Source organism: Pan troglodytes, chromosome 17, assembly GCF_028858775.2.
Source record: "Pan troglodytes isolate AG18354 chromosome 17, NHGRI_mPanTro3-v2.0_pri, whole genome shotgun sequence".
NCBI lineage: Eukaryota > Metazoa > Chordata > Mammalia > Primates > Hominidae > Pan > Pan troglodytes.
This window is the reverse complement of record NC_072415.2, coordinates 43865562-43889323: the sequence shown is the minus strand read 5'-3', so window position 1 is coordinate 43889323 and position 23762 is coordinate 43865562. Positions and strand designations below refer to the sequence as shown.

The 23762-nt window shown below is 33.6% G+C and overlaps 1 protein-coding gene across 13 annotated transcripts in view; it reads left to right on the top strand.

The window, feature by feature from the left end:
* NOL4 (nucleolar protein 4) overlaps positions 1-23762 on the top strand; it is a 381831-nt gene that overhangs the window by 113570 nt on the left and 244499 nt on the right. For all 13 annotated transcript variants that reach the window (XM_063795583.1, XM_063795581.1, XM_063795584.1 and 10 more), the window contains 3 exons: positions 5955-6066; positions 6956-7068; positions 17528-17660. In XM_063795583.1, coding sequence (XP_063651653.1) covers positions 5955-6066; positions 6956-7068; positions 17528-17660 — 358 coding nt within the window. The remainder of the gene's footprint in view (positions 1-5954; positions 6067-6955; positions 7069-17527; positions 17661-23762) is intronic.

Sequence of the window (23762 nt, the reverse complement as noted above, 5' to 3'; positions counted from 1 at the left end):
TCTTCCACATTTGGATATCCAGTTTCCAAATACCATTTATTAAAGAGATTATCCCTTCTCTTTGTGTGTTCTTGGTATATTTGTCAGAGATTATTCTTTCTTTTTTATAGTTTTCATTGTATATCTCTTTTATCGTCTTGGTTGAATTGTTTTTCTAGTTTATTTTATTTTTGATGCTATTTTAAATGATATTGTCTTCTTATTCTTTTTTGTATAGTTCATTGTTATCTATAAACATTCAGCTGATTTTGTATCTTGATTTTTTTATCCTGCAACTTTACTGGATTTGTTTATAAGTTCTAACATTGTTTTGGTGGGGTCTTTAGGATTTTCTGTCTATAAGATAATTTCACTTGTAAGCAAAGAAAATTTTATTTCTTTCTTTCAAGTTTAGATGGCTTATCTTTTTCTAACTTTTTATTACTCTGACTAGGACTTCTACTACCATATTGAATACAAGTGACAAAAGTGGGCATCCTTGTCTTATTCTTGATTTTAGAAGAAAAGTTTTCATTTTCTCACCACTGAATAGGACATTAGCTGTGGGCTTGTTACATATGGCTTTTATTATATTGAGGTACATTTCTTCTATACATATTTGTTAAGAGTTTTAATCATGAATAGATGTTGAATTTTGTCAAATGCTTTTTCTGAATCTATTGAGATGATTATATTACTTTTATCCTTCATTCTGCTAATGTGGTGAATCTCATTTATTGATTTGTGTATGTTGAAACATCCTTGCATCCTAGTGATAAAACCCACTTGACTATAGGGTATAATCCTTTTAATGTGCTTTTAAATTTTGTTTGCTAGTTTTTGTTGAGTTTTTCATCTATGTTCATCAGAGAAATTGGCTGTAAACTTTTTTTGTAGCGTCCTTGTCTGGCTTTGGTATCAAGGTAATGCTGACATGAACTTGGAAGTGTTCCCTTCTACCCAGTTTTTTTTTTTTTTTTTTTTTTTTTTTTTTTTTTTTTTGTGGGAGGGCGGGGATGGAAGGAGTTTGAGAAGGATTATTGTTAATTCTTCTTGGAATGTTTGGTAGAATTTACCAGTGAAGCCGTCAGGTCCTGGGACTTTCTTTATTGGGAGGTTTTTGATTACTGATTTGATCCCTTACTCACTATTGATCTGTGCATATGTCCTGCTTTTTATGATTCAGTCTTGGTATGCTGCACATTTCTAGGAATTTATGCATTTCTTTTGTGTTATCTGATTTGTTGGCATATATAATTGTTCATGATTCTTGTGATTCTTTGTATTTCTCTGATATTTATAATATCTCTTCATTTAATTACAATTTTATTTATTTGATTCTTCTCTGTTTCTTGGTCTAGTTAAAGTTTTGTCAATTTTGTATATCTTTTCAAAAAATAAATAACTCAAGTTTCATTGATCTTTTTTATTGTTTTTCTAGTCTCTACCTTTTTTATTTCTATTCTGATCCTTATTATTTCCTTCTGTTAACTTTGGCCATAATTTGTTCTTCTTTTTCTACTTCTTTGAGATATAAAGCTAGGTTATTTGAGATCTTTTTTTCTTCTTTTAAAAATTAATTCATTAATATTATTATTGTTTTTAGAAACAGGAAACAGGCTCTCCCTCTGTCACTCATGCTGGAATGCAGTGGCATGATAATAGCACACCGCAGTCTTGAACTCCTGGGTTCCAGCTATCCTCCCACCTCAGCCTCCTGAGTAGCTGGGACTACAGGTGCATGCCACCATGCCCGACGAATTTTTACTTTTTATAATCTTTTTTAGAGACAGAATCTCACTATATTACCCAGGCTTGTTTCAAACTCCTAGCCTCAAATGATCCTTCCTTTTCAGCTACCCAAGTAGCTGGGATTACAGGCATGAGCCACCACTTCTGGCTCTTTTTTTTTTAATGTGGCATTTATTGCTATACACTTCCCTGTTTGAACTGCTTTTGCTGTATTTCATAAGTTTTGATATGTTGTGTTCCCAGTTTGTTGCACTCAAGATATTTCTGGATTTCCTGTTTGATTTCTTCTTTGCTCAGGAGTGTGTTTTTTATTTTCACATATTTGTAAATTTTTCAATTTTTCTTCTATTATTGATTTCTAGTTTCATACCAGTGTGCTCTAAAGATTTTTCATATGTTTTCAGTTTTTTAAAATTTGTTAGGACTTGTTTTGTGGCCTAACATATGATCTATCCTGAAGATTCTTCCCTGTTCACGTGAGTAGTATGTGTATTCTGCTGCTGTTGGGTGATAAGTTTTGTATATGTCCATTAGGTTCATTCGGCTTCTAGTGTTGTTCAAGTCTGCTGTTTCCTTATTCATTTTCTGTCTGAACTATCTATTTACTATTGAAAGGGATATATTGAAGTTCTCTGCTGTTAACATGTTGCTGTTTGTTTATCCCTCAGTTCTATTAACATTGGCTTTATATATTTAGGTGCTCTGATTTGAGGTACATATATATTTACCATTGTTATATCTTCTTGATGAATTGACTTCTTTATCATTATTTGACGACCTTCATTGCCTCTTGTGACAATTTTTAACAAGCACCCTATTATGTTTGATGTGAATATAGCCAGCCCTGATCCCTTTTGGTTACCATTTGCATGGAATATATTTTTCTATCCTTTCACTTTCAGCCTATGTGTCCACTTATAGCTAATGTGATACCTTTGTAGACAGCATATAGTTAGTTCTTTTTTTTTTAAATTCATTTAGCCACTCTGACTTTTGATTGGAGAATTTGATCCATTTATATTTAATGTAATTATTGATAGATAAGGACTTACTACTGCCATTTTACTAACTGTTTTATGACTATTTTTCTTTTCTTCCTTTCTTGGTCTCTTCCTTTGTGATTTGATGATGTTTGTGTAGTTGTATGTTTTGATTACTTTTTCTTCATCTTTTGCATATCTACTTACAGAATTTTTCTTTGTGGTTACCATAGCACTTACATAAAATAACTTATAACAAACTATTTTAAGCTGATAACAACTTAACTTCAACGGCTTCAATACTTGGTGCCTCGAGTGTAATGGAGGGCCTGTTGCTAGGGTCCAAAGTGAAGCTGAAGTTGAGTGCTCACTTCACTCTCCTTCAACCATGTGGAGAACTTCTTTCTCCAAGTTGTGCTGCATGGGTTTGAGGGAGAGTTGACATATATAATGTGAAACTGTCTTTTCTACCTTATTCATTGAGTCTTTTCTTATTTCTATGCTCTACTCAGGTGCTGTAATCACTTACTTGGATTCCTTAGTTGTTGTGAAGGTATTTTTGTGCATGGATGGTTATTCAAGTTCATGTTTCTGTGAGGGGACAAATGCTGGAAACTCCTATTTCACCATCTTGGTGACTCCTGAAAATTCCAGGACTCTTAATTTCGAATAGGCCTGGGAGAAAAGATTCTGAATAGGGAAAAAAGTTTTTTTTTTTTTTCTTTACGTGCGTTGCAGGAGAAATATTTTCTTTCAGAAATGAGTATGAGATGTGAAAAGCCTGCTTGGAGGATCTTTCTTCCCTCTGCATAGGAGGACTCTGTGGTCTGTGGGCCCCAGTGAATATGAGGTGGGGAAGAAAAGATTCAAGGGGAGTGGAATGCCATGGCAGGTGTCCCTATAACATGAATTCTAAACACCAAGAAAACTATTCCCAAATAAGTGCTTTTATCTTATGTAATAGATAGTGACATGGCAAGTACTATGTTAGAGCCATACCAGAAAGAATAATATGATAAAATATTTGCTTAAAAATATTTTCTAAGATACAAAGTGGGCTTTGTATTATTTCATGCACACATGTATACATGAACACAAACATATTTTTGACCATTACATGTAGTATTTTTCAGAGTAAAGCTATAAAACTAATGTGATATGATTATTAATAATTTCAAGAAAAATTGATTTGGGGCTAAATGCTGCTAGACAAGTCATAGGATTGATTCAGGTCAATGATAAATCTATCCTGAAGGGTTTTCTACACAAGTGCTTCATTAGCATGGGGAAAAGAGAAGATTTCAGAAAGTATCAGGACCGTGGAAGCCAATGGAGTGTCTCTCCAACTCCAGCACTTACCTATCTTTCAATGAAATATTTCTCTTTTATAAAGTAGATAAAAAATTTAATAGAAATCTAGAAAAACCAATGGAGCCTTTACCTAAAATCCTACTTGATAATAAATTTACTGGTCAGACGCATTAGTTCTAATGGACTATAACTCGATATGATTTGAAATATAAAATATAAGGATGAAGCATGCATTATAGACTTTTTCTTCTGAATTAGTATAAAATATTTCTTCAGAGAGTAAGAAAATAATGATCTCTAATGAAATAAGTGAGTTAGAAGTGTTTATTCCCTCTGTAAAAACAGAAAAATAGGATTCAAATTCATATATGCTGTATGTCTTTATAGGGAAAGAGAGAGAAAATGAATGAGAACCTAAATTATATATATATTTTCTTATTAAATAATATAAAATTTTTCACAAAATAGTTTAGAATTGTTCTGATCATTTTCCTCACACAATAACTGCATAGTCTGAAGCAGTATTTTTTGAAATCTGGATATCTTACTCTGTCAATATAATATTTAAAAATAAGAGTTCTATATTTCAACCCCTAAGAGTGTTGAATTTTAATGATCTGAATATGGATTATCAATGGCAGATTTTAATTGTAAGCCTGTTTCTCCTCTTCAGTATTCTTATGGCTTCTTTTCCCTTAAAGTCAATAGGATAGGCTATGTGGTACAAACTGATTTTAATATTAAATTAAGAGAAAAATGAGCTTTACAATTTTGGATCTTAGTATATGGGGTTTTCTCAAGGCTATGCTTCTGTAGCCTGGCTAAGCAAATTTGACTCCATCACCACTAAGAGAACTAGCACCCATTTACACTCAATTATACATTTGTTGCACATTTTCCCTCATTTTTACTAATTTAAAATACATCAGTGTTTGTAAGGGCTATAGATGCACCTAAGAAATCATCTGTGGCATTTATGTCTTATTTGCAACTCATTTATTCCTATTGCTTATCTTATATTTCATGTAAAATGTTAGTGCTATGGTGGAAAACTGAAGCCCTGCATCAGACTTCTTAGTAGCACTGTCTGAGTCACTGTCAGCTTTTATTTAAAGATATTCAACTATCTATCAGTTTCACGTAAGGAATTATTTGCTTTGATGAGAGAACTTGGTTTTAGAAAATTAATATTTATAAAATTACTGTAATGGTAGTATGGATTTCTAACTTGATTCTAGATCATGGTTCTGAAAACAAAGCTCTATATAGGCCACAGAAAAGGCTTGCTCTGACAGTCAGTGTGAGCTATTATGGACATACATTATAAAAAATTGATGTAAAATGAATGAAATAGGTGGCCTAAATGCATTTCCAGTTGTGTCATTTTCTGTGGAAGGGATGATTCACTGCAGTAAATATATACATAAGTTCTGTTTGAATTTATTTTTTATTCTCACTTAAAATATTTTGAAAAGCAACAATGAAGAAATGTTCATTGTGCAAAATCCAGAGTTTATTGCTCCTACTTGGGGCTAAATTACAAAAAAGAGTATTTAAAATTGGATACAAATTTGATTGTGCTAGCAGTAAGTTTAAAAACAATGTTGGCAATGTTTAATAATAAGGAAAATTCACTAGGACATCTGTACACTGTGATTATTTTACCTAAAAGAAATGCAAAATATAAACAGATGCCCATCGAGATGTGGTTGATTTTTGTCTCCACATGGCATTATTGGCTTTTATTAAAAGACATCTAATCAAGTTTGATAGATATTTCTTGAAATGATGCATGGTATGCAATGCATGCTTTCATTGTGCTTCCTGCCATTATGGAATAACGTGTCTTATTTGGAAATACAATGATCATTTCTGTTAAATCATGCTCAGTCAGCTTATATAATAACACCTGTATTTTGTGAATCATTTCAGATTTCAGAGAGCTATGCCTTCCTACCAAGAGAAGCGGTGACACGATTTCTAATGAGCTGCTCAGAGTGCCAGAAAAGAATGCATTTAAACCCAGATGGAACAGATCATAAAGGTAGCTGCAGTGTCAAATAGTGAGATTTAAAGTAATTTTATTCATAATGGCCATTTGTATCTCACATTTTTATAAAAACGTGGTAGACTGAAACAGTTCAACAAGTCAGATCATCTCATTTATTCAAGTAGGAGGCAGTGAATTTTGAATACCCACTTACAAAGTAATTCAGTGCCCATTCTTAGAAGAAAGACAGTTTCAGCTGTGGCAAATAACATTTTTCCCTGTAATAATGTTTTAATTTTCATTTATTATATGTATTTCATGCTATTTTAGATATATTCAGCAAGGAAATTGGTTTCTATCAATGTCTTTTTAAATCTACCGATTCCTTATTTCTAAAAATTATGAATAATGTGGAGTTTCTTTACTAAAAAATTTTACATTAAAATTATGATTTGGCTTTAGCTCTCATTAAAATTATTGAAAATTATTTAGCTAAATATGACTTCCTCTCAGAGATTATATCAGTCTCAGAGATACATTTTTTGCTGGCTCATTCCTGTGTCTCGAAGGTTAAATCGAATGGCCAAAAGCAAAAAATTGAGCAGATTTCCTTCGGCATTCAAAAAATACATATAGAAAGTAAAGCAAAGAAGAAAAATACAAATAATTGTGTTAGTAACCACATTAGGTTTATTTATTGTTATTCAGGATGTTTAAAAGTTCCCCTGCATTTATAAATAATTTATTAGTACTGTTAAACAGTGTCAATACACCTTTGTAGAACCTTACTAGTTGTTTTTTCTACCATCCAACTATAATGCTACCATGCTTTAAGACACTTGATATCTAAAATCCTGTTTCAATTTGGAGAAATAGATCATTTTAAAATTACAGGTAGAATGCAGTATTACTTTCATTACCCATTAAAAATGTTTTATTACAGATAATGGAAAACCTCCCACTTTGGTGACCAGCATGATTGACTACAACATGCCAATTACCATGGCCTACATGAAGCACATGAAGCTGCAGCTGCTAAACTCACAGCAAGATGAGGTAAAATAAAAACATCTACATTTGTATTACTTACAAATTGGAACGAAGCTTGATAACCATGACTATCATATTAAGCATGATGGCATTTTGAAGACAGTAATTTATTTTTTAATGAATGAATCTCACCACAGTTGCACAGATGGAAAAAGTGAGCAGAAACTCCTAGTCCACAATACAGAGTCCCTGCTTAACACCTCTGTCTTAGTGTTATGTGGGAATTTGTTTGTTCCCAAGAAAGCTACATTTTCCTTAGTAGACCATCACTGAGCTGGCCTTGGTAAAGTGCTACAAAGTTCAGAGGGGGTAAGTTCACAGTAAAGTATCCGAAATAATTGAGATTCTAAGGAAATTTAAGTACTAAGGCTATTTTGCATGGCAATCAGAAAAGTAGAGTTAATGGGTATTTCAAGTATTATCATTTCTCCATCATTCAAACCTTATGTAAATTTTAAAGTTATTTTTTAATTAACTGCTATTCTATATATTATTAATTTACTTCTGTGCATTTCCTAGAGACAATCTGTGGTCATTCTTAATTAGAAGTATTTTGATGTTTTAAGTTATCCTATTTAATTTGTATAGTGAAAATTTAGCAACATGCTGCATGTATAGACACTAAAAACATATTTCTTAAATACTCTGTAGGATTCTAGTTAGCTAGCCATTTTGGTTGAAGCTGTGTCAAAGCAGGGACTAAGTTATATATGTATGGTTTATATTCTCCAAAATAAATAACAATAGCAGATATACAATAGGTGCTTAGTACATCCTTGTTGACTAGTTAATACTCAATAGATGCATTCAGGTTATTTATATTAGAAACAGGTTCAGGTCCTCAGGCTAATAAATTATCTCCTTGAAATTTCTCTAAAACAAGAAATGAGGTTAAATGTTTGTTTTTCAAATACAGAATTATTTGCTAAGCTATGATTGCATTCTTTTAAAATTACTTTGTTGAACTTACTTTATTCATAAAACTCAAATCAAGTTTTTAGTTTTCCTCTGTATTTAAGCAGGTTTAACCTCCAAGCTATATTTATAAAATTGTTTGATCTCAATAGATGTTATTCAGGGTATACTCCATACAAAAATTCATATTAGTGCAGTGGCAATATTGGATTTTATATTGCCATATGGCTACATATAAATAATTGAATAAATAGTAATAAAATCATTGGGTTAAAGATATCAATGACAATTAAGAAAATACTAATGTCCTTCCATCCCTGAGAATGATAAAAAAAAAACTATCTTCATGATTCATTATATAGTTGAAAAAAATTTTTAAATGTCTCATTAACTAGTTAGAGCTGTCAGATTATTTGTAGGAAGCTCATTTAGATGTTGATATGTTTATTTCTAGGCCAAAATGTAAGAAGATCCACTTTGTGCCAACAATGCGCCCACATATGCTGATCCCTTCTGGCTTCTAAAAAATCATAAGTATTTTACACAAAAGAAATAGATCCTTTAAAATTTATAACTAGATTAGAAAAATAACTCTTATCTTTACATTTTGAAAATACTAAATTGGATGTCACGCTTCCTTAAAATATTTAGATAAATGACTAGTTAGATTATTTGCAAAATTTTTAGAAAATTGTGTTTATTGAAAGATGAAAAAGAGGTTAAGTAAAGGAAGTCACATTAAAATGGAATGTAAGTGAAATATTCCTAACAAATTATATTTAAACTTGAATAAGCATTAATCCAATAAGTTCAACCAATATTTATTCAGTACTTATATGTATCTGGTCCTCCTGAAGAAAAACAGTGAATAAATTGAGAAAAATGTTTGTCTTTTGTGGGGGTAAACATATAATAAAGAAAATAATGGCCATAGGTATATAAGAATATGCTAAAGGCTGTTAAGAGAAATAAAGAAGGCCAGACATGGGACTCCCTTTAGAACTAGGGAATCACAAGTTTAAAAGGCTTTATTAAAATGTATCATTTGAATAGAAGTGAAGGAAATGTGTGCATGTAGCAGAGGGATATATTGAAAACTTCCTGAGGCAGGTATATATCTAGTAGCTGCAGGAACAGCAAGACAGTCAACATGGTTGGAACAGAATGTTCAAGGAAGAGGAAAATAGGAGAGGAGTTTAAGGAGATAGTGGAAAGCCAAGTTATATTGAGTCTTACATTTTAAGAACTTTTAAATTTTACTCTGAGTAATATGGGGAGCCATTAGAAGGTTTTGAGCAGAGAAGTCATGTGATCTGATTTATATTTTAACATAATGATGGGGGCTGAGAATAGATTGAAGAGGAAAAAAAAACTGGATGCAGGGACACCAGTAGAAGGTTATTACAGAAATCAATGTGGGTAAGGAGTTAACAAAGCTCTATTCCTTCCTGCATGAGAAATTGGCCTTTGAATAACTTTTGGAGTTTGCGCTCCACAAAACTGCTAACATTGAAATGATAACTCTGTTACTAGGCAATGTTCCTATGGCAAAAATGATTCCAATTGATAAACTGTATCAGAAGACTAGAAATATCTGGTTAGAATCTTCAGATTTCCTTGAGTTGGATGATTTTTGCAATTGGCATGTCCTTTGTGGGGACCTTAAGTTATTAACTGTGGTGTGATAAGAGATTTTTGTCTCTTTTGGGGCATGGGGCTTCTCTGCTAAGTTTCCAACCTACCCAATATGATTACTGCTTTCTTGTACCTGAGCTGTATCACAGGAAGAGCTAAAGAAAATATGTCTAATTAACTATGTGAATTTCTACATGGCCCCTGCAAGGGCTTCCATGGAAGAGAAACACCTGATGCTGCCCTACTGGCAAGAGTTTCCTTTGCTACATGTTTCTAGAAGAAGCTAATGCCAAGGGTTTTCAATGGTCCTCTTATGAGTATACATTTTAGTTGGATTTAACAAAAGCTTCTGATGGATGTTTCAGGAAAGAAGATAATAGTGGCTTGGATCAAAGACAGTGGTTTAGGTAGTGAAAAGAGGTGAAATTATGAATAGATTTTAAGTTTTGCTGACAGATTCGATGTGAAGCATGAAAGTCAAGAGGTAGTAATGTCTCCAAGGTTTTTAATCTGAACAAGTAGGGTAGAATTGGTATTAACTAGTGTAAGAAAAACTGTGGGTAGAAAACATTTGAGGAATGATACTAGAAGTTCATGTGAGCTCTTCATTAGAAATTCAAGTATATTTAAGAGGTTTATTAGAGATTCAAGTAGATTTGTCAATTAGACAGTTGGCATGTGTAATTAAGAGCAAAGAACTAAGCTAGACATAAGGCCAAGCATCATCGGCAGATAGTGTGTGAAGCCATGAGACTGAAGATACTACCAAGGTAGTGAGTGTAGACTGAACAAACAAAGCCCAATAACTTTGGTTTGGGAAATTCCAATGTTATAACATCTGGCAGATGGGGAGGAACCAACAGAGGATACTGAGAAAGAGCACCCAGGGTATTAGGAGAGGCAGGAGAGTTTGTGAACTAGAATAAAACTGGAAAAAGGTTTTTCAATATGTCTGCAGTAATGTATTATGTCAAATCAAGTGATAAGTCAATTATACTGAAGTCTGAAAATTAAATTTGTGTTTAGCCTGGTGGAAGTCAATGGTGTTCTTTACAAGAGCAGTTTTTATGGGGTGCTCAGGATGACAGCAGCAAGGCCATTGAAGAGTTTGCTATGAAGGGGAGCAGGGGAAAGAGGTAGGAGATGGAGGGAGCATGGGAACAGGAGTTTTTTATTATATATTTTTTTCTAAAATCAGAGAAATTATAGCATATTTACCTGTTGATGAGATTCATGTAGCAGAGGAAAATAATGATTTAGAAAAGAGGAAGGAGAATTGATGAAGCAATATCCTTGGCATTAATAGGTAGGATTTCTTGTACAAAATTGGAAAAGTTGGCCTTAGAATGGAGCACAGACAGGAGGGATCAGATAGACGTAGGCGAATGGAAATAGTGGTGGAGATAATGGAATTGTTCTGCTGTTTGCTCCTAATTCATCAGTTAAAAAAAAAAAAAGCAAGACTAAGGATGTTTGAGAAGGTGGTGAAGGTTTGAGAAGAGGAGAGGATGTGAGAAGTAGAAATCTAGACAGTGAGGAGTGAATTGACCAGGAAAATGGACCTCTTTTGAGTTTCAAGTAAAGTCATTTAAATAATTGCTCATCTCTATGTCCAGCTATATAGGGGCATGGGTAGAAGACAGTAAGGGAAAAAGAGAATTACTCACATTTTGGGTCTTGTCGAAAGAATAGAAGTGTTATATAAGGGTATGATTAAAATGACAAGCCATGGAATTCTAGCCACATAAGAATATAAGTGAGATCATGAGAGAGGTGGGGCGAGAGCAGGGGAGGTCAATGCAAAAGGGTTAGAGGGTTAGAATCAAGGGGTGATAAATATCAGTGGGATAGAAATTTCATCGGAATACTAGAATACATGCAATACTAGAGCAAGTGATCTGGGAAATTTGAGATGTGTAGAGAGTGAGATGCTTAAAATCAAGGTTTTGGAGGATGTGCAGTTGCTGGTAATGAAATGCATAGAACATGATTATGAGAGCAAAATGGTTGAAGAAAGGTAGAAGACCAGATCATTAGGGAAGAGTTCATGAAAGTGACAGGTCAGGATGTTTCCAGAGACACTGAAGTAATCAGGGACCGAAGCATGCGTAGTTGTCTTTTTTTTTTTTGAGACAAAGTCTCACTCTGTTGCCTAGGCTGGAGTGCAGTGGCATGATCTCGGCTCACTGCAACCTCCGCCTCAAGGGTTCAAGCAATTCTCCTGCCTCAGCCTCCCGAGTAGCTAGGATTACAGGTGCCCGCCACTATGCCAGGCTAATTTTTGTATTTTTAGTAGAGATGGGGTTTCACCGTGTTGGCCAGGCTGGTCTCAAACTCCTGACCTCAGGTGATCCACCTGCCTCAGCCTCCCAAAGTGCTGGGATTACAGGTGTGAGGGTGCCTGGCCTGAAATAATATTTTTAAACAGTTTGCTAAGACTGTCTTGTGAAAAATGTCAAAACATGTTCAAATATCAAAATTCTATTAAATTACTCTTTTTATGTACCCATCAAAGAAAGAATTGATGTGGAGAGAAAAAATACACAGGAAAATTTAGGAAACTGGCTGTAAATAATTTACTACTTAGAACCACTGACATGCTGCTCTACCTCCATTTTGCAGATGGGGCACTAAGGTTTTTAGCTGATAAAACTTACCCTAATGATTAAACTGGTAGAGAGAAGATTAGATATTTGAACCTAGGTTTAAATAACTTTGGAGCCCAAAATCTTCCTACTCTGCAACACATCCACTTAAAATTAGTATTAACTATTTGTTTTTTTAAGCAACAAATCAATGTAAATAGAATGCTATGGTGTAGCTCAAAGGGGAGAAATTAGATGTTTTTCAGTTTTCTTTTGCTATGTACCACCCCTAAAACTTAGTGTCTTAATACAAAAATGATTTATTAATACTCATTATTCTATGGGTTAAGCAGTTAGCCAAGAACCTCTGGGTGATTTATTTTGTTACTTCTGGCATAGGCTAGGATCATTTACTCAGTGACATTCAATTGGTAGCTGGACCTGGCTGGATAGTCCAAGAAAACCTCACTTAAGTACCTGGTTCCTTGATGCTCCTTTATGCTCCTTTACGTGACCTCTCACTCTCCATGTGGCTGGCTTATGCTTCCTCACAGTGTGCTGGTCTCAGGGTAGTAAGACTTCTTAACTGACAGCTTTATTGTATGGCAGCTGGCTTCCAAGAGACAGGAAGTGGAAGCTCCCTGTTGTTCTGGGACTGACACAGCATCACTTCTGCCATATTTCTATTGTCCAAAGCAAATAACAAAACCAGCCTAGTTTCAAAGGGAGGAGAGAGAAATACTGTTCCTTGATCTAAGGAGCAGCATGCATGTAAGGGGCAGTGGGGAGGGGAAGGGATCCATGGTAGCCATCTTTGGAAATTATCCACTACATGGTCAATATCCATTTAAAAAACCCCAACCTCCTATATTAACCAAAATAAAATTTTAACGAATTAACTTGTTATTTGAGGCTTACTGCATTGAGAAAGATTTTACAAAATACTGTATCCAATATGAGATCATTTGACCTTCTTATAAACTGTTGGTGAGGGTTTAAACTCGAACAGACTTTCTGGGGGATGATTTGATGATAATTATTAAAAACTTTTCAAATATATTTATATTACTTGACTAGAAATTTATCCTAAGGAATGTGATATATGAAACAACAATTTATCTATTAAGATGTTTACTGTATTGCTAGTAGTGAATGACTGAGTATATTTTCAAGATCTCACAACAAATGATTGTCAGTTATGCACTGCCTAAGATGGTAGTCATTAGTCACATGTGAATGTATAAGTTTAACTGAACATTAATTAAAATTAACTAAAACTAAAAATTCAGGTCTTAAGTCACACTAACCACATTTCAAATGTTCAACAGCCACATACGACTAGTATTTACCTTATTGAATAGAGAATATTATAGAGCAATTCCATCATTGCACAATGTTTTCTTGAACAGCACTGGACTGGGCAGATAGCCAGCATTAAATAGCTCATTGAACTACAGGTTGCAGGACACCACCCCAAAGATTCTAATTCTAGGTCTGATATGTGGGACCTGGGGATATGAATTTTTAACAGGATCTACACTCATGCACACTGAGGTTTGAGATGATGAATTTCATAGAGATGCTGATAATGTAAGCTTTAATTTGATTTGAGCAGATGATAAGTTTTAAAAAATCAACAGAAGAGAAGATTGGTGGGAGTGGTTTTTAAGCAGTCTTATGGGAAACCGTAAATATTTGATTGAATAGCATACACATTATTTGATAAACAATGGATAGGGCTGCAAATTTATAAGCAGAGAAGTGACATGTTCAGAAATGGGAAGATTAATTTGGCAATTGTTAATAGGCAGGACTGGTGTAGAGAAATTGGATGTGGATAAGTTTACTGGGAGACTATTATTACATAGTTTAGGAAATGGCAAAATGCAATTTTGAACTAATCAGGCAGGACAATAGCAGGTGAAATCAGGAGGTACATGGTAGAGACCCTTTATAGATAATATCTCGAACTTGAAAACTAAAATGAAATATGGAGCAGATTAGGGGTCTCCATTTCAAGCAACTTCTGAAGATAGAAATAAAAGCTCAATAACAAAGGTTTTGAGAAATAAATAAGTGCCATGTTTAAAAGGGAAAAGACTGAAAAGAAAATTATTTGTTACAGTTAAATTGTTCTAATATTAAACATTAAGTTTCAAGGAGGCAGACTTACTATGGTCTCTGGCCATGACTTTCATTATCATGAGATTTTAGTCATGTAAGAAATAAGCTCACACAGTATGATGTGGAGAGTTTTTTTCTGGTTGTCAAACAAAATAGATTTTCATAGAGGAAAGGAATTAGATGAATGGTCTAGAGATAATCATGAATAAAATACTTAATATCAGATCAGTCAAGTTTTCTGATTCTTTATTCTTAGAAGCCTTCAGTAGTTTCTTCCTAGTGTAATTAGTATTTTATCTATGTTGGTAAAAAAGCACAAGCTTAAATTTCATATACCTCTGCTAACTTTTATTAAAAACAATAATTTAATCAATTATTAACTAAACTAGAATATACAGAATGAATACATGCACTTAGTCTCATTAAAGCTCTTAACAAATGTATAACAATTGAATTCTAATAAGGAATGTAATTGTGAAAATGAATTATATTTCATATGTAGTAGTGGAGGAAAATATTTAAAATATTCTCAATCATTAAGCCACTTATGATGGTAAATAATTTAACATGGTTTTTTTAATTACAAAAATACATAACTATATATTTGGTTACATAAACATTTTAATCTCTCATCTGAATTTATTAAAAGGTATGCTGGCAAGAGTGTCAGCATACATTTTAGTGGTGATAAAAAATATATTGATTTTCCATAATATGCTGTGGCTGTTTTTACAACCATTTCATAGAACAGAGGCTGTGACTTGAATATTTATATTTAGCTCTTCTTTAAACATAAATACACACACACACACACATATCCTCATATACATATACATTTTACATATTTATATGCCATATAAATGATATTTTACTAGATTACTTATAGTTAGCTTTTTGTGACCTTTATAACAAATACTTATAAAGACTGTTTATATGTTTATGTAAACACACAGCTACTTTAGTAACACATTTTGTTTGCCTTTACCATTATATTGAAATGTGTTATATTTTGTTGTATATGTTCATATACCGTAATAAATGTGCATAATTTTATATACTGTAGAATGCGTTGTATATTCCATATAGTAATATTAAACCATTTTATTGTGCTTATCATGTACCTGACATTGTTCTAGATACTTTAAATATAGTACACGCCCTCACTCCACATGTGACTCTGTGAGAGCGGCACAATTTTTATTTCCATTGTATAGATAAAGAAACTGAGGCACAGTAAGTTGAGGTAACTTGCTTAAGGTAGCATATCTAATAACTGGCAGAATATGGACCTGAATCTAGGAAGTCTGGCTTCTGAGAATATCCTCTAAAATACTATGACATCACAGAAAGTATATATAGTGTATCTAATAGATATCTGTATCATCTATCAACGTGTGTATATATATATATATATATGTATGTATTTGTATATGATCAACACTAGTAACAAGTCCACATTGTTATCACTGATAATGTCAGTCCACATTGAAGTCTCTTATTTTTGCATACACACACACACACACACACATACACACATACACATTAGAATTTAGAATTGGAGTAAACATAATGTATTGAGAGAGGGCATGCAACTAAGAGAAGTCTATGTGGCTGATTGTCCAGGGATCTGACACAGTGGCATTTCCTTACTGACTTAATGAAGAGCTAGTGCTACTCAGTGTGCCCAAGCATGACCCAGTCTTTGATAAAGGAAAGACACCACAGCCAAAACCACCAAGCCTGATATAAGAATCAGAATGCCAATTTATTAGTCTACCAGGATGGTCTTGTTTGTTAATAATAGAAACTCCTTTGCTGATGCCAAGATGTCATTTATGAAACCAGGGTAATTCTTCCTATTCAAATGTATTGTTTCCTCGAGTCTGGATGACTTCTTATGACTACCGGTTCTAGTATATAATAGCAGGGGAAATGATTTAACTTCTCTGTGCCTCAATTTCTTCATCTATAAATTGTTTGCAAATTTGTAGCTAATTCACAGTTGTGATAAAATATAAAGAACAACGTGTGCAACATAAATAGCAGCACTACTACTACTGCTGATTATTATATTAGTGTTAAACGTTCCGATCAAACATTTACAAATTAAAGTCAAGTCAAAGCTAGAGATTTTGATTAAACATTTACATTTTGCACAGGTTTCCCGGGCCTTCCAGCCTGTATAAGTATACCATTTGTCCAAAAATCAGTTCTCCAAACGAAGTTTGCTTCAGAAAAATGACTGCAATAATATATCCTAGATTTGGTTTAACATTTGGAAAGTTTTGATAAATTGGCCATTCAGCAAACTGGCCTTTTGGTAATTCCATTTTATGAACTGACTTTTAGTAAATGTTTCATGTACAATTTTACCTAGAACTCCTCTTTGTGGTTGCCGTGCAATTTATATTTGCTTGTAAAGAAAGAAAGGGTGTACTAAGATTACGTTGCTCTCCATTACATGTGGACTTTGAACCTAATATATAAGTTGGCTATATTAGAATCTATCCTGTTTGCCAATGAAAATTTTTTTATAAAGCCCTTTCTGCATTCTAAGATTTCTGCTTACAACATTTTTTGGTCATTTAGTTTTAAATCAAAACTTGTATTTCTCTTTATGTTACATTTTATGATTAACTCTTTTAGAAAGTATTTACTATAAAATCATTCTTTATATTATTTCACAAGTCTTGAAATTCCTTGAAGGGAGAAATTATTCCATTTTTTTTGTTGTTGTTTGTTTGTTTGTTTGTTTGTTTTTTTGAGACGAGTCTCGCTCTGTTGCCCAGGCTGGAGTGCAGTGGCTTGATCTCAGCTCACTGCAAGCTCTGCCTCCCGGGTTCAAGCCATTCTCCTGCCTCAGCCTCCCAAGTAGCTGGGACTACAGGCACTCACCGCCACACCTGGCTAATTTCTTTCTGTATTTTTAGTAGAGACGGGGTTTCACTGTGTTAGCCAGGATGGTCTTGATCTCCTGACCTCGTGATCTGCCCTCCTCAGCCTCTGAAAGTGCTGGGATTACAGGCCTGAGCCACCATGCCCGGCCCATTGTTTGCTATTTTAAACATCTATTAGTTAGTAACATATTTTTCTGAATTCTGTAAAAATTTACGGGTTAAACTTCAATTGACTCTGTAGATAAAATGGTTATTATTTAAACGTATTATACTTTAAAATGCTTGATGATATTTTAAAACTATTTTCAGGATGAAAGTTCAATAGAAAGTGATGAATTTGACATGAGTGATTCAACACGGATGTCAGCTGTGAACTCTGATCTTAGCTCCAATCTTGAAGAAAGAATGCAAAGTCCCCAGAATCTTCATGGCCAGCAAGATGGTAAGCCTTTCAGTTTGACTAAATAAGCAAAACAACAGCAAAAAAAGGAGTCAGAATGCATGGAAACAACAACTACCTCTTAATTCTTGTGTCAATTTTTAAAAATCTACCCATTTCTATGGGAACTTTTCTCTATGTATTTAGGTTGTATCATCCACTTCACTATTTTTTAATTCAAAACTTTGTTCAAAACCAAGGTGTTAGACTGATTTATAAGCAGATATTGGTTATAAAATTCAAGCTAATTCATGTTTTGCTCCCTGAACTTAGAATATGTGTTATATCAATACCGTTTGGTTTCTGTGATATTTTCTAGCTTTGATTTCTTGGGCTGTCATTCTTCTGACTAAATTAAGCATTTAAATATGATCAAAAGATTAATTTGGATGTTTATCTTTTATGTAAAAGACAAGTTTCAACTAAGAATCACTAGATATTAAAGGGAATTTTACCAGAGCAATAGTGCTGAGTAAGACAATATTTTGCTATGATTTTTGAGCTACTTTATTCAGCTGTTAAGGAAAGAAAGCTCATGATCTCTTATTCCTGGGTTCATGAAAGATTTCTGAATCAGCCTATTCTTGATAGGAAGAAAGCTAGATATGTAGAGAAAGTAGATGTCATACTAACATTGTAGGCCTAATATTTTTGGAGATCTTTGAACACTACCTTTGTAGATTTTTGTCTTTGTAAATATACAATTATGTATACAAGTCAATGTGACTTATTTTGGTAATTGCCGACAAAAAGGGTTTTAAATAGAAGGAAATTGGCCAGTTATATTCAAAATTTGTGTATTATTTCTGTATTTAACAAGTTCATATGAACTTTTTGATTGAAGAGTTTTGTACTTACATTTATAGATACGGAAAAAATCTTTGCTTTCTCTGACAGTTGCTATTACAAACTGGTTGCAAAAGATTGCTGTATTTCTAGCTGCTATTTGTGTTTTGTTTGTGTTGGCAAGGCTTAAGAAATCCCTAGTTTTAAGCACAAAAAAAGTCCAAGAACAGAGGGGCTTTTCTTTTTCTCACTTCAGATTAATCTTAAAAGATGCTGGTGTCCTTGTTAGCATGAGTTATAAGAAAATGAGGAATGCATTGATTATCAGTGACTTTAAGATCGTATCTTAATTGCTACGTGCTAAAATAGCTATTGTAGTAGAAAAGCCATTTATTTGGAAATATTATAAGAATGAAGTTTTTCTGATTTAGATATAAATTTTCTCTTTTCTTCTAAAACATGAGTAGGCATTCCTCAGATTTTGTATTTTTTTAATGGCCATTGTATAGTACCAAAATCATAGAGTAACTGAAATATTCTTAGTAATGTATATCACTCCATTAATTTGCTTATGCATTTAACTTAGGTATCTCCTCACCGTCTTAGTCTATAATTTTAGGGAATATAGATAATGTAGAGGATGTATAGAGAATATAGAGGATGTCTCTCATCATGCAAATTCATTGTTTACTTGACTGAAGTTGCAAGCTGCAGGTCTTTGGCTATGGCACAACTGCTGTGATATAAATCTATATTGATTTTAATCCAATGCAGTAGAATAACTCCAAATATTATATACTCTTAGGGAAAAGCACTTTCTCATGATATATTGATGAATGTTTCAAGGGTAATCACCTATCTAGTTGTTCCTTTTCTAACCTAGGCCTAACCCTTCCTTGCCTTACATGTAAGATACTTTTTTCTTACATTTCTTGCTGAGTTTTCTCTTGCAGTGATCCATCCTCTTTCTCCTGCATCAGAGGTTTTCCCCACTCTACTGGATTATTAGAATCTACATACAAACATAATTTGATAAATATCTTCTTTAAAATGCCTCGATTGATTTTGTCTTTTTCCGTTTGTGCTGCTACAGCAAAATACCTGAGACTGAGTCATTTATAAAGAACAGAAATTTATCTCTCACAGTTCTGGAGTCCAAGATCTGGGAGTCCAAGATCTAGGTGCCAGTAGGTTCAGTGTCTGGAAGAGCTTGTTCTCCCACGATAGTGCATTATTGCTGAATCCTCCCGAGGGAAGGAACACCATATCCTCTCATGGTGGCAGGATCCAAAGGGGGTAAACTCCTTCTGTCAAGCCCTTTTGTTTTATTTTGTTTTATTATTTTATTTTTAAGATGGAGTCTCGCTCTGTTGCCCAGGCTGGAGTGTAGTGGCATGATCTTGGCTCATTGCAACCTCTGCCTCCCGGGTTCAAGCAATTCTCCTGCCTCAGCCTCCTGAGTAGCTGGGGCTACAGGCACACACCACCACACCCAGCTAATTTTTTTTTTTTTTTTTGTATTTTTAGTAGAGATGGGGTTTCACCATGTTGGCCAGGCTGGTTTTGAACTCCTGACCTCAAGTGATCCGCCCGTCTCAGCCTCCCAAAGTGCTGGGATTACAGGCATGAGTCACTGTGGCTGGCCTATCAAGCCCTTTTATAAGGGCACCTAATCCTATTCATCAGATGAGACTGACACATCCTAAAGGCCATACCTCTTAATACTGCTATGCTGGAGATTAAGTTTCAACATCAATTTTGGATGGGACAGAAACATTCAACCATGTCATATCCCATTGCACTTCTTCATTCATTACCCTATTTCTCTGCACCACCCCTGCAAAAGACTTTATAGTGAAACTCTGAAAGAGTTGTCCTGTTATTTCCACTCTACCCTTTTTGGCTCATCTCAAGTAGGCTTTCATCCTTGCCACCAACTTCACTTGTTCTTGTGAACATCACCAGCAGGCTTCTTATTGCTTAATTCATTGGTCAACCCTTAGTCCTCATCTCCTTCAACGCTAATGTTTAAGGACAATGCTCCCCCCCCCGCCCTTTTTTTTCTGGTGCGATTTCTGTCTCATTCATCTCTGTGGGCTCCTTTTCTATGTTCTATTCTATAGATGCCAGAGTGCAGGCTTCAACTCCCTCTTCCTTTTTCTCACTCCCTAGGACACCACATCTAACCATGTTGCTTTCCATACCATCTCTATCTAGATGAATCCCAAATTTATTTCTCCAAGCCCTGACATCTTTCCTGAGCTCAGGACTGTCTCCCCTTACCTATTTCCTAATTGTTAACATTCTTCAGAGGACTTATCACTGTATGAAACTGCATTATTTTTCTCAATTATTAGCTGTTTCTCTTCTAGAATGAAAATACCATATTAATTAATGAGTCTTCACATGCTTAAAGTTTTCCTTTCATTGGCTTCATTTGAGTTAATTCTTACATTCTCCATCATTTAAATGATTAAAATATAATGTTTTACCATAATTATATTTTGTAACATAAGTTTTACATATTTATCTTCTTTTCTTCTGTCCTTCCTTCTGACAATGGTACTCTCCTAGGTAATCCATATTGACAACCTTCTGTAAAATTTCTTTTTTTCCTGTTTACAAATACACACCCATATACATACTCAGAAAATTTTGTCATCAAAAACCTAGAATTATGTCATTTATGCTCTTCTGTATCTTGATTTATTTGTCTAACATTACCTTTCTTTTAGAGCTTCCTATATTAGGGGTGTGAGTGTTTGTGTGTGTGTGTGTGTGTGTATCACAGTAAGAAAAAAAAAGGCATGGGACCTACCTCATATAACACACAATTTTAAGGAATGTATATCAAACTCAGCGTTGCCACTATTGACACACAACTCTTTGTTGGAGAGGGATGTCCTCTGCATTGCATAATATTTAGCAGCTTCCTGGCCTCTACCTGCTGCATGTTCTTAGCTCCCCTTCTCCCAACTGTGACAAATAAAAATATCTTCAGATGTTGCAAATGTCCCTTGTGGGACAAAATTACCCTAAGTTGAAAACAAAAGAAAAGCCTAGGAATCAGTGCCCAGTTGTCTTTCTGCAATCTCAGAATAGTTCTTTAGTTACACTGTCCAACTTGATAGTCGCTCTCCACATTGTGGCTATTGAGTACTTGAAATATGGCTAGTGTTACTGAGAAACTATTGTAATTTAATTTTAATTCAAATTTAAATAGCTACACGTGACCGGTGGCTACTGTGTCAGACAGTGTAGATATAGATTATTATTTTATTTTGACTGGCAGTTAAACTCTGTTCTCTGCAGCCATTGGTTGAATGTGTCTGAAGTCTGGAAAAACTATAGGAGAAATTCCTATTTTAACAGTTGACTGAAATCCCTGTTTAATATTTTGAAAATCTAAACAATACAAATTATTTTAAGTTGAATTAAAAATTTTTTTTAACATTAAGTGATTAAGATTTTATTTAGAGAAATTGAAGTAGGACATTATGATTTTTATAAATCCTTCCTAATAATTATAACAGGTATGTATAAAAATGTCCTTATTGGGTACCATATAAAATGAAGAGTAAAATAACTTTTTTTGCAATTTTTATTTCACTATGGTTATAGAAAATTTGAAAAGTATTCATTAAAAACCAAGGGAAAAGAAGACTATCAAATGTGCGTTGTGTTGGAAATACGTATCTGGATATATAGATATGTATACACTCAGAAAAGGTGAAAAAGAAGAAAAATATTTTTCCCCAGGCTAGATAATCAGATAAAGGTCAAGAAGACACAAACCTGAATGAAGAATTTGTAATAAGAAGAATGCTTCAGGATTAATGTATAGTATTCTGCTTCTTTTGCCTTTTTTAGGTTTATAATATTTCCCTAACTCAATAAAAACATAAAGGCAAAAAATGCTTAGAAACTGAATCTTCGCATAAAAAGTATTTTACCCTCATTTTTGGTTTTGAGGAGACTAAGTTGAGCTATTTAAATTTTTTTTACAGACTTAAAAGAATGTTTTTAAGTTAAAATCATTTAAAGGTTATATATACATCTGCTTTACTCATGAAAGCATGAGTAAAAGCAAAACACCTTGAAGGTGTTGTGGAATATAAGGAACTTATTATGAAGGAAGTTTTGCTATGCAATGGCTGCGGTTCACAGAATTTCAAAAAGCATCTCGAGGCCTAACAGCTAAAGGCATCCTTCAAATATTCAGCAATTTGTAAGCATTCTTCTTGTTCTGCCAGTCATTTAAATGGATTAGAAACAGAAATTTTGTCACTTGAGCTTCTGTGTTTGAATCTCAGATCCTAGACATTTATGGCAACATGGATTAGCTCAAAAATGTATTCCCTTTCCTAAATCAATTACTTACTTTATTATGAATTTGTACCTTCTAAAACAGCTGATGTTCATTCCTTGTCTGGGGTTATTTTTAAAAGATATCTGGCAAAAGAAAAGTGTCAGATTTAGAAACAGACTTAAAGTTTCAGTTCAAAATAAGCATTTTACTTCATTTTATAGAAGGATACTTTTCTAAGAACCATTTTAATCACTTTTCTGAGTTAACACTTTAATGTAAACTATTGATATTTTGTAAGGGAGTATTTGTGCTTTTTTAAGCACAAATAATTAGAAAGATTATTAGATATTACCAATATATTTATGTATTTTTCAGTTGCAACAATTTATATATGTATATTTGCATTTTTAAAAAAGATAATAGGAATAAAAGGAATGTTGAGGCATACCCTTAAATTCTCTGTATGTCAGCTTAATCAGCTATAAAAGCTATTAAGAAATCCATTTAAAATATTTCTATATTAAATATTTTCCTATGGTCCTTTGAGCCTTTTGGCTTCCATAGTAAAAATCCCCACTAAGACACCTATGATATATTAATAGAATTCACCAAAAATAGGAAGCATATTCAGAGGCTAGGTAGTCCAAAAAAAAAAGGCAAATGTACCATTCAGAGATATAATTCTAAAACGTAACTCACTTGGATCGTTGGGTATACTTAGGACAAGGGTAAATGATGTGAGGTCCAATATTTCATTATTCACTCAACTAATACATATTAAATTCTAGCATAAGTTGGACAATGGATTTACAAGCATGAACATTGCATATTAGATTGAACCATATGAAATTGCCATACTTCCTTGATTTGAACTAATGGTTCAAGCTTTAAAATAGCTTAAACTAGAATATGAAAGATATGGAAACAAAGTGTTTTTGAAATTGAGATGCATTTCTGTTTCAGATAGCAATGATGCTCACATATGTACATTGTGTATCTCTTGACTTGTA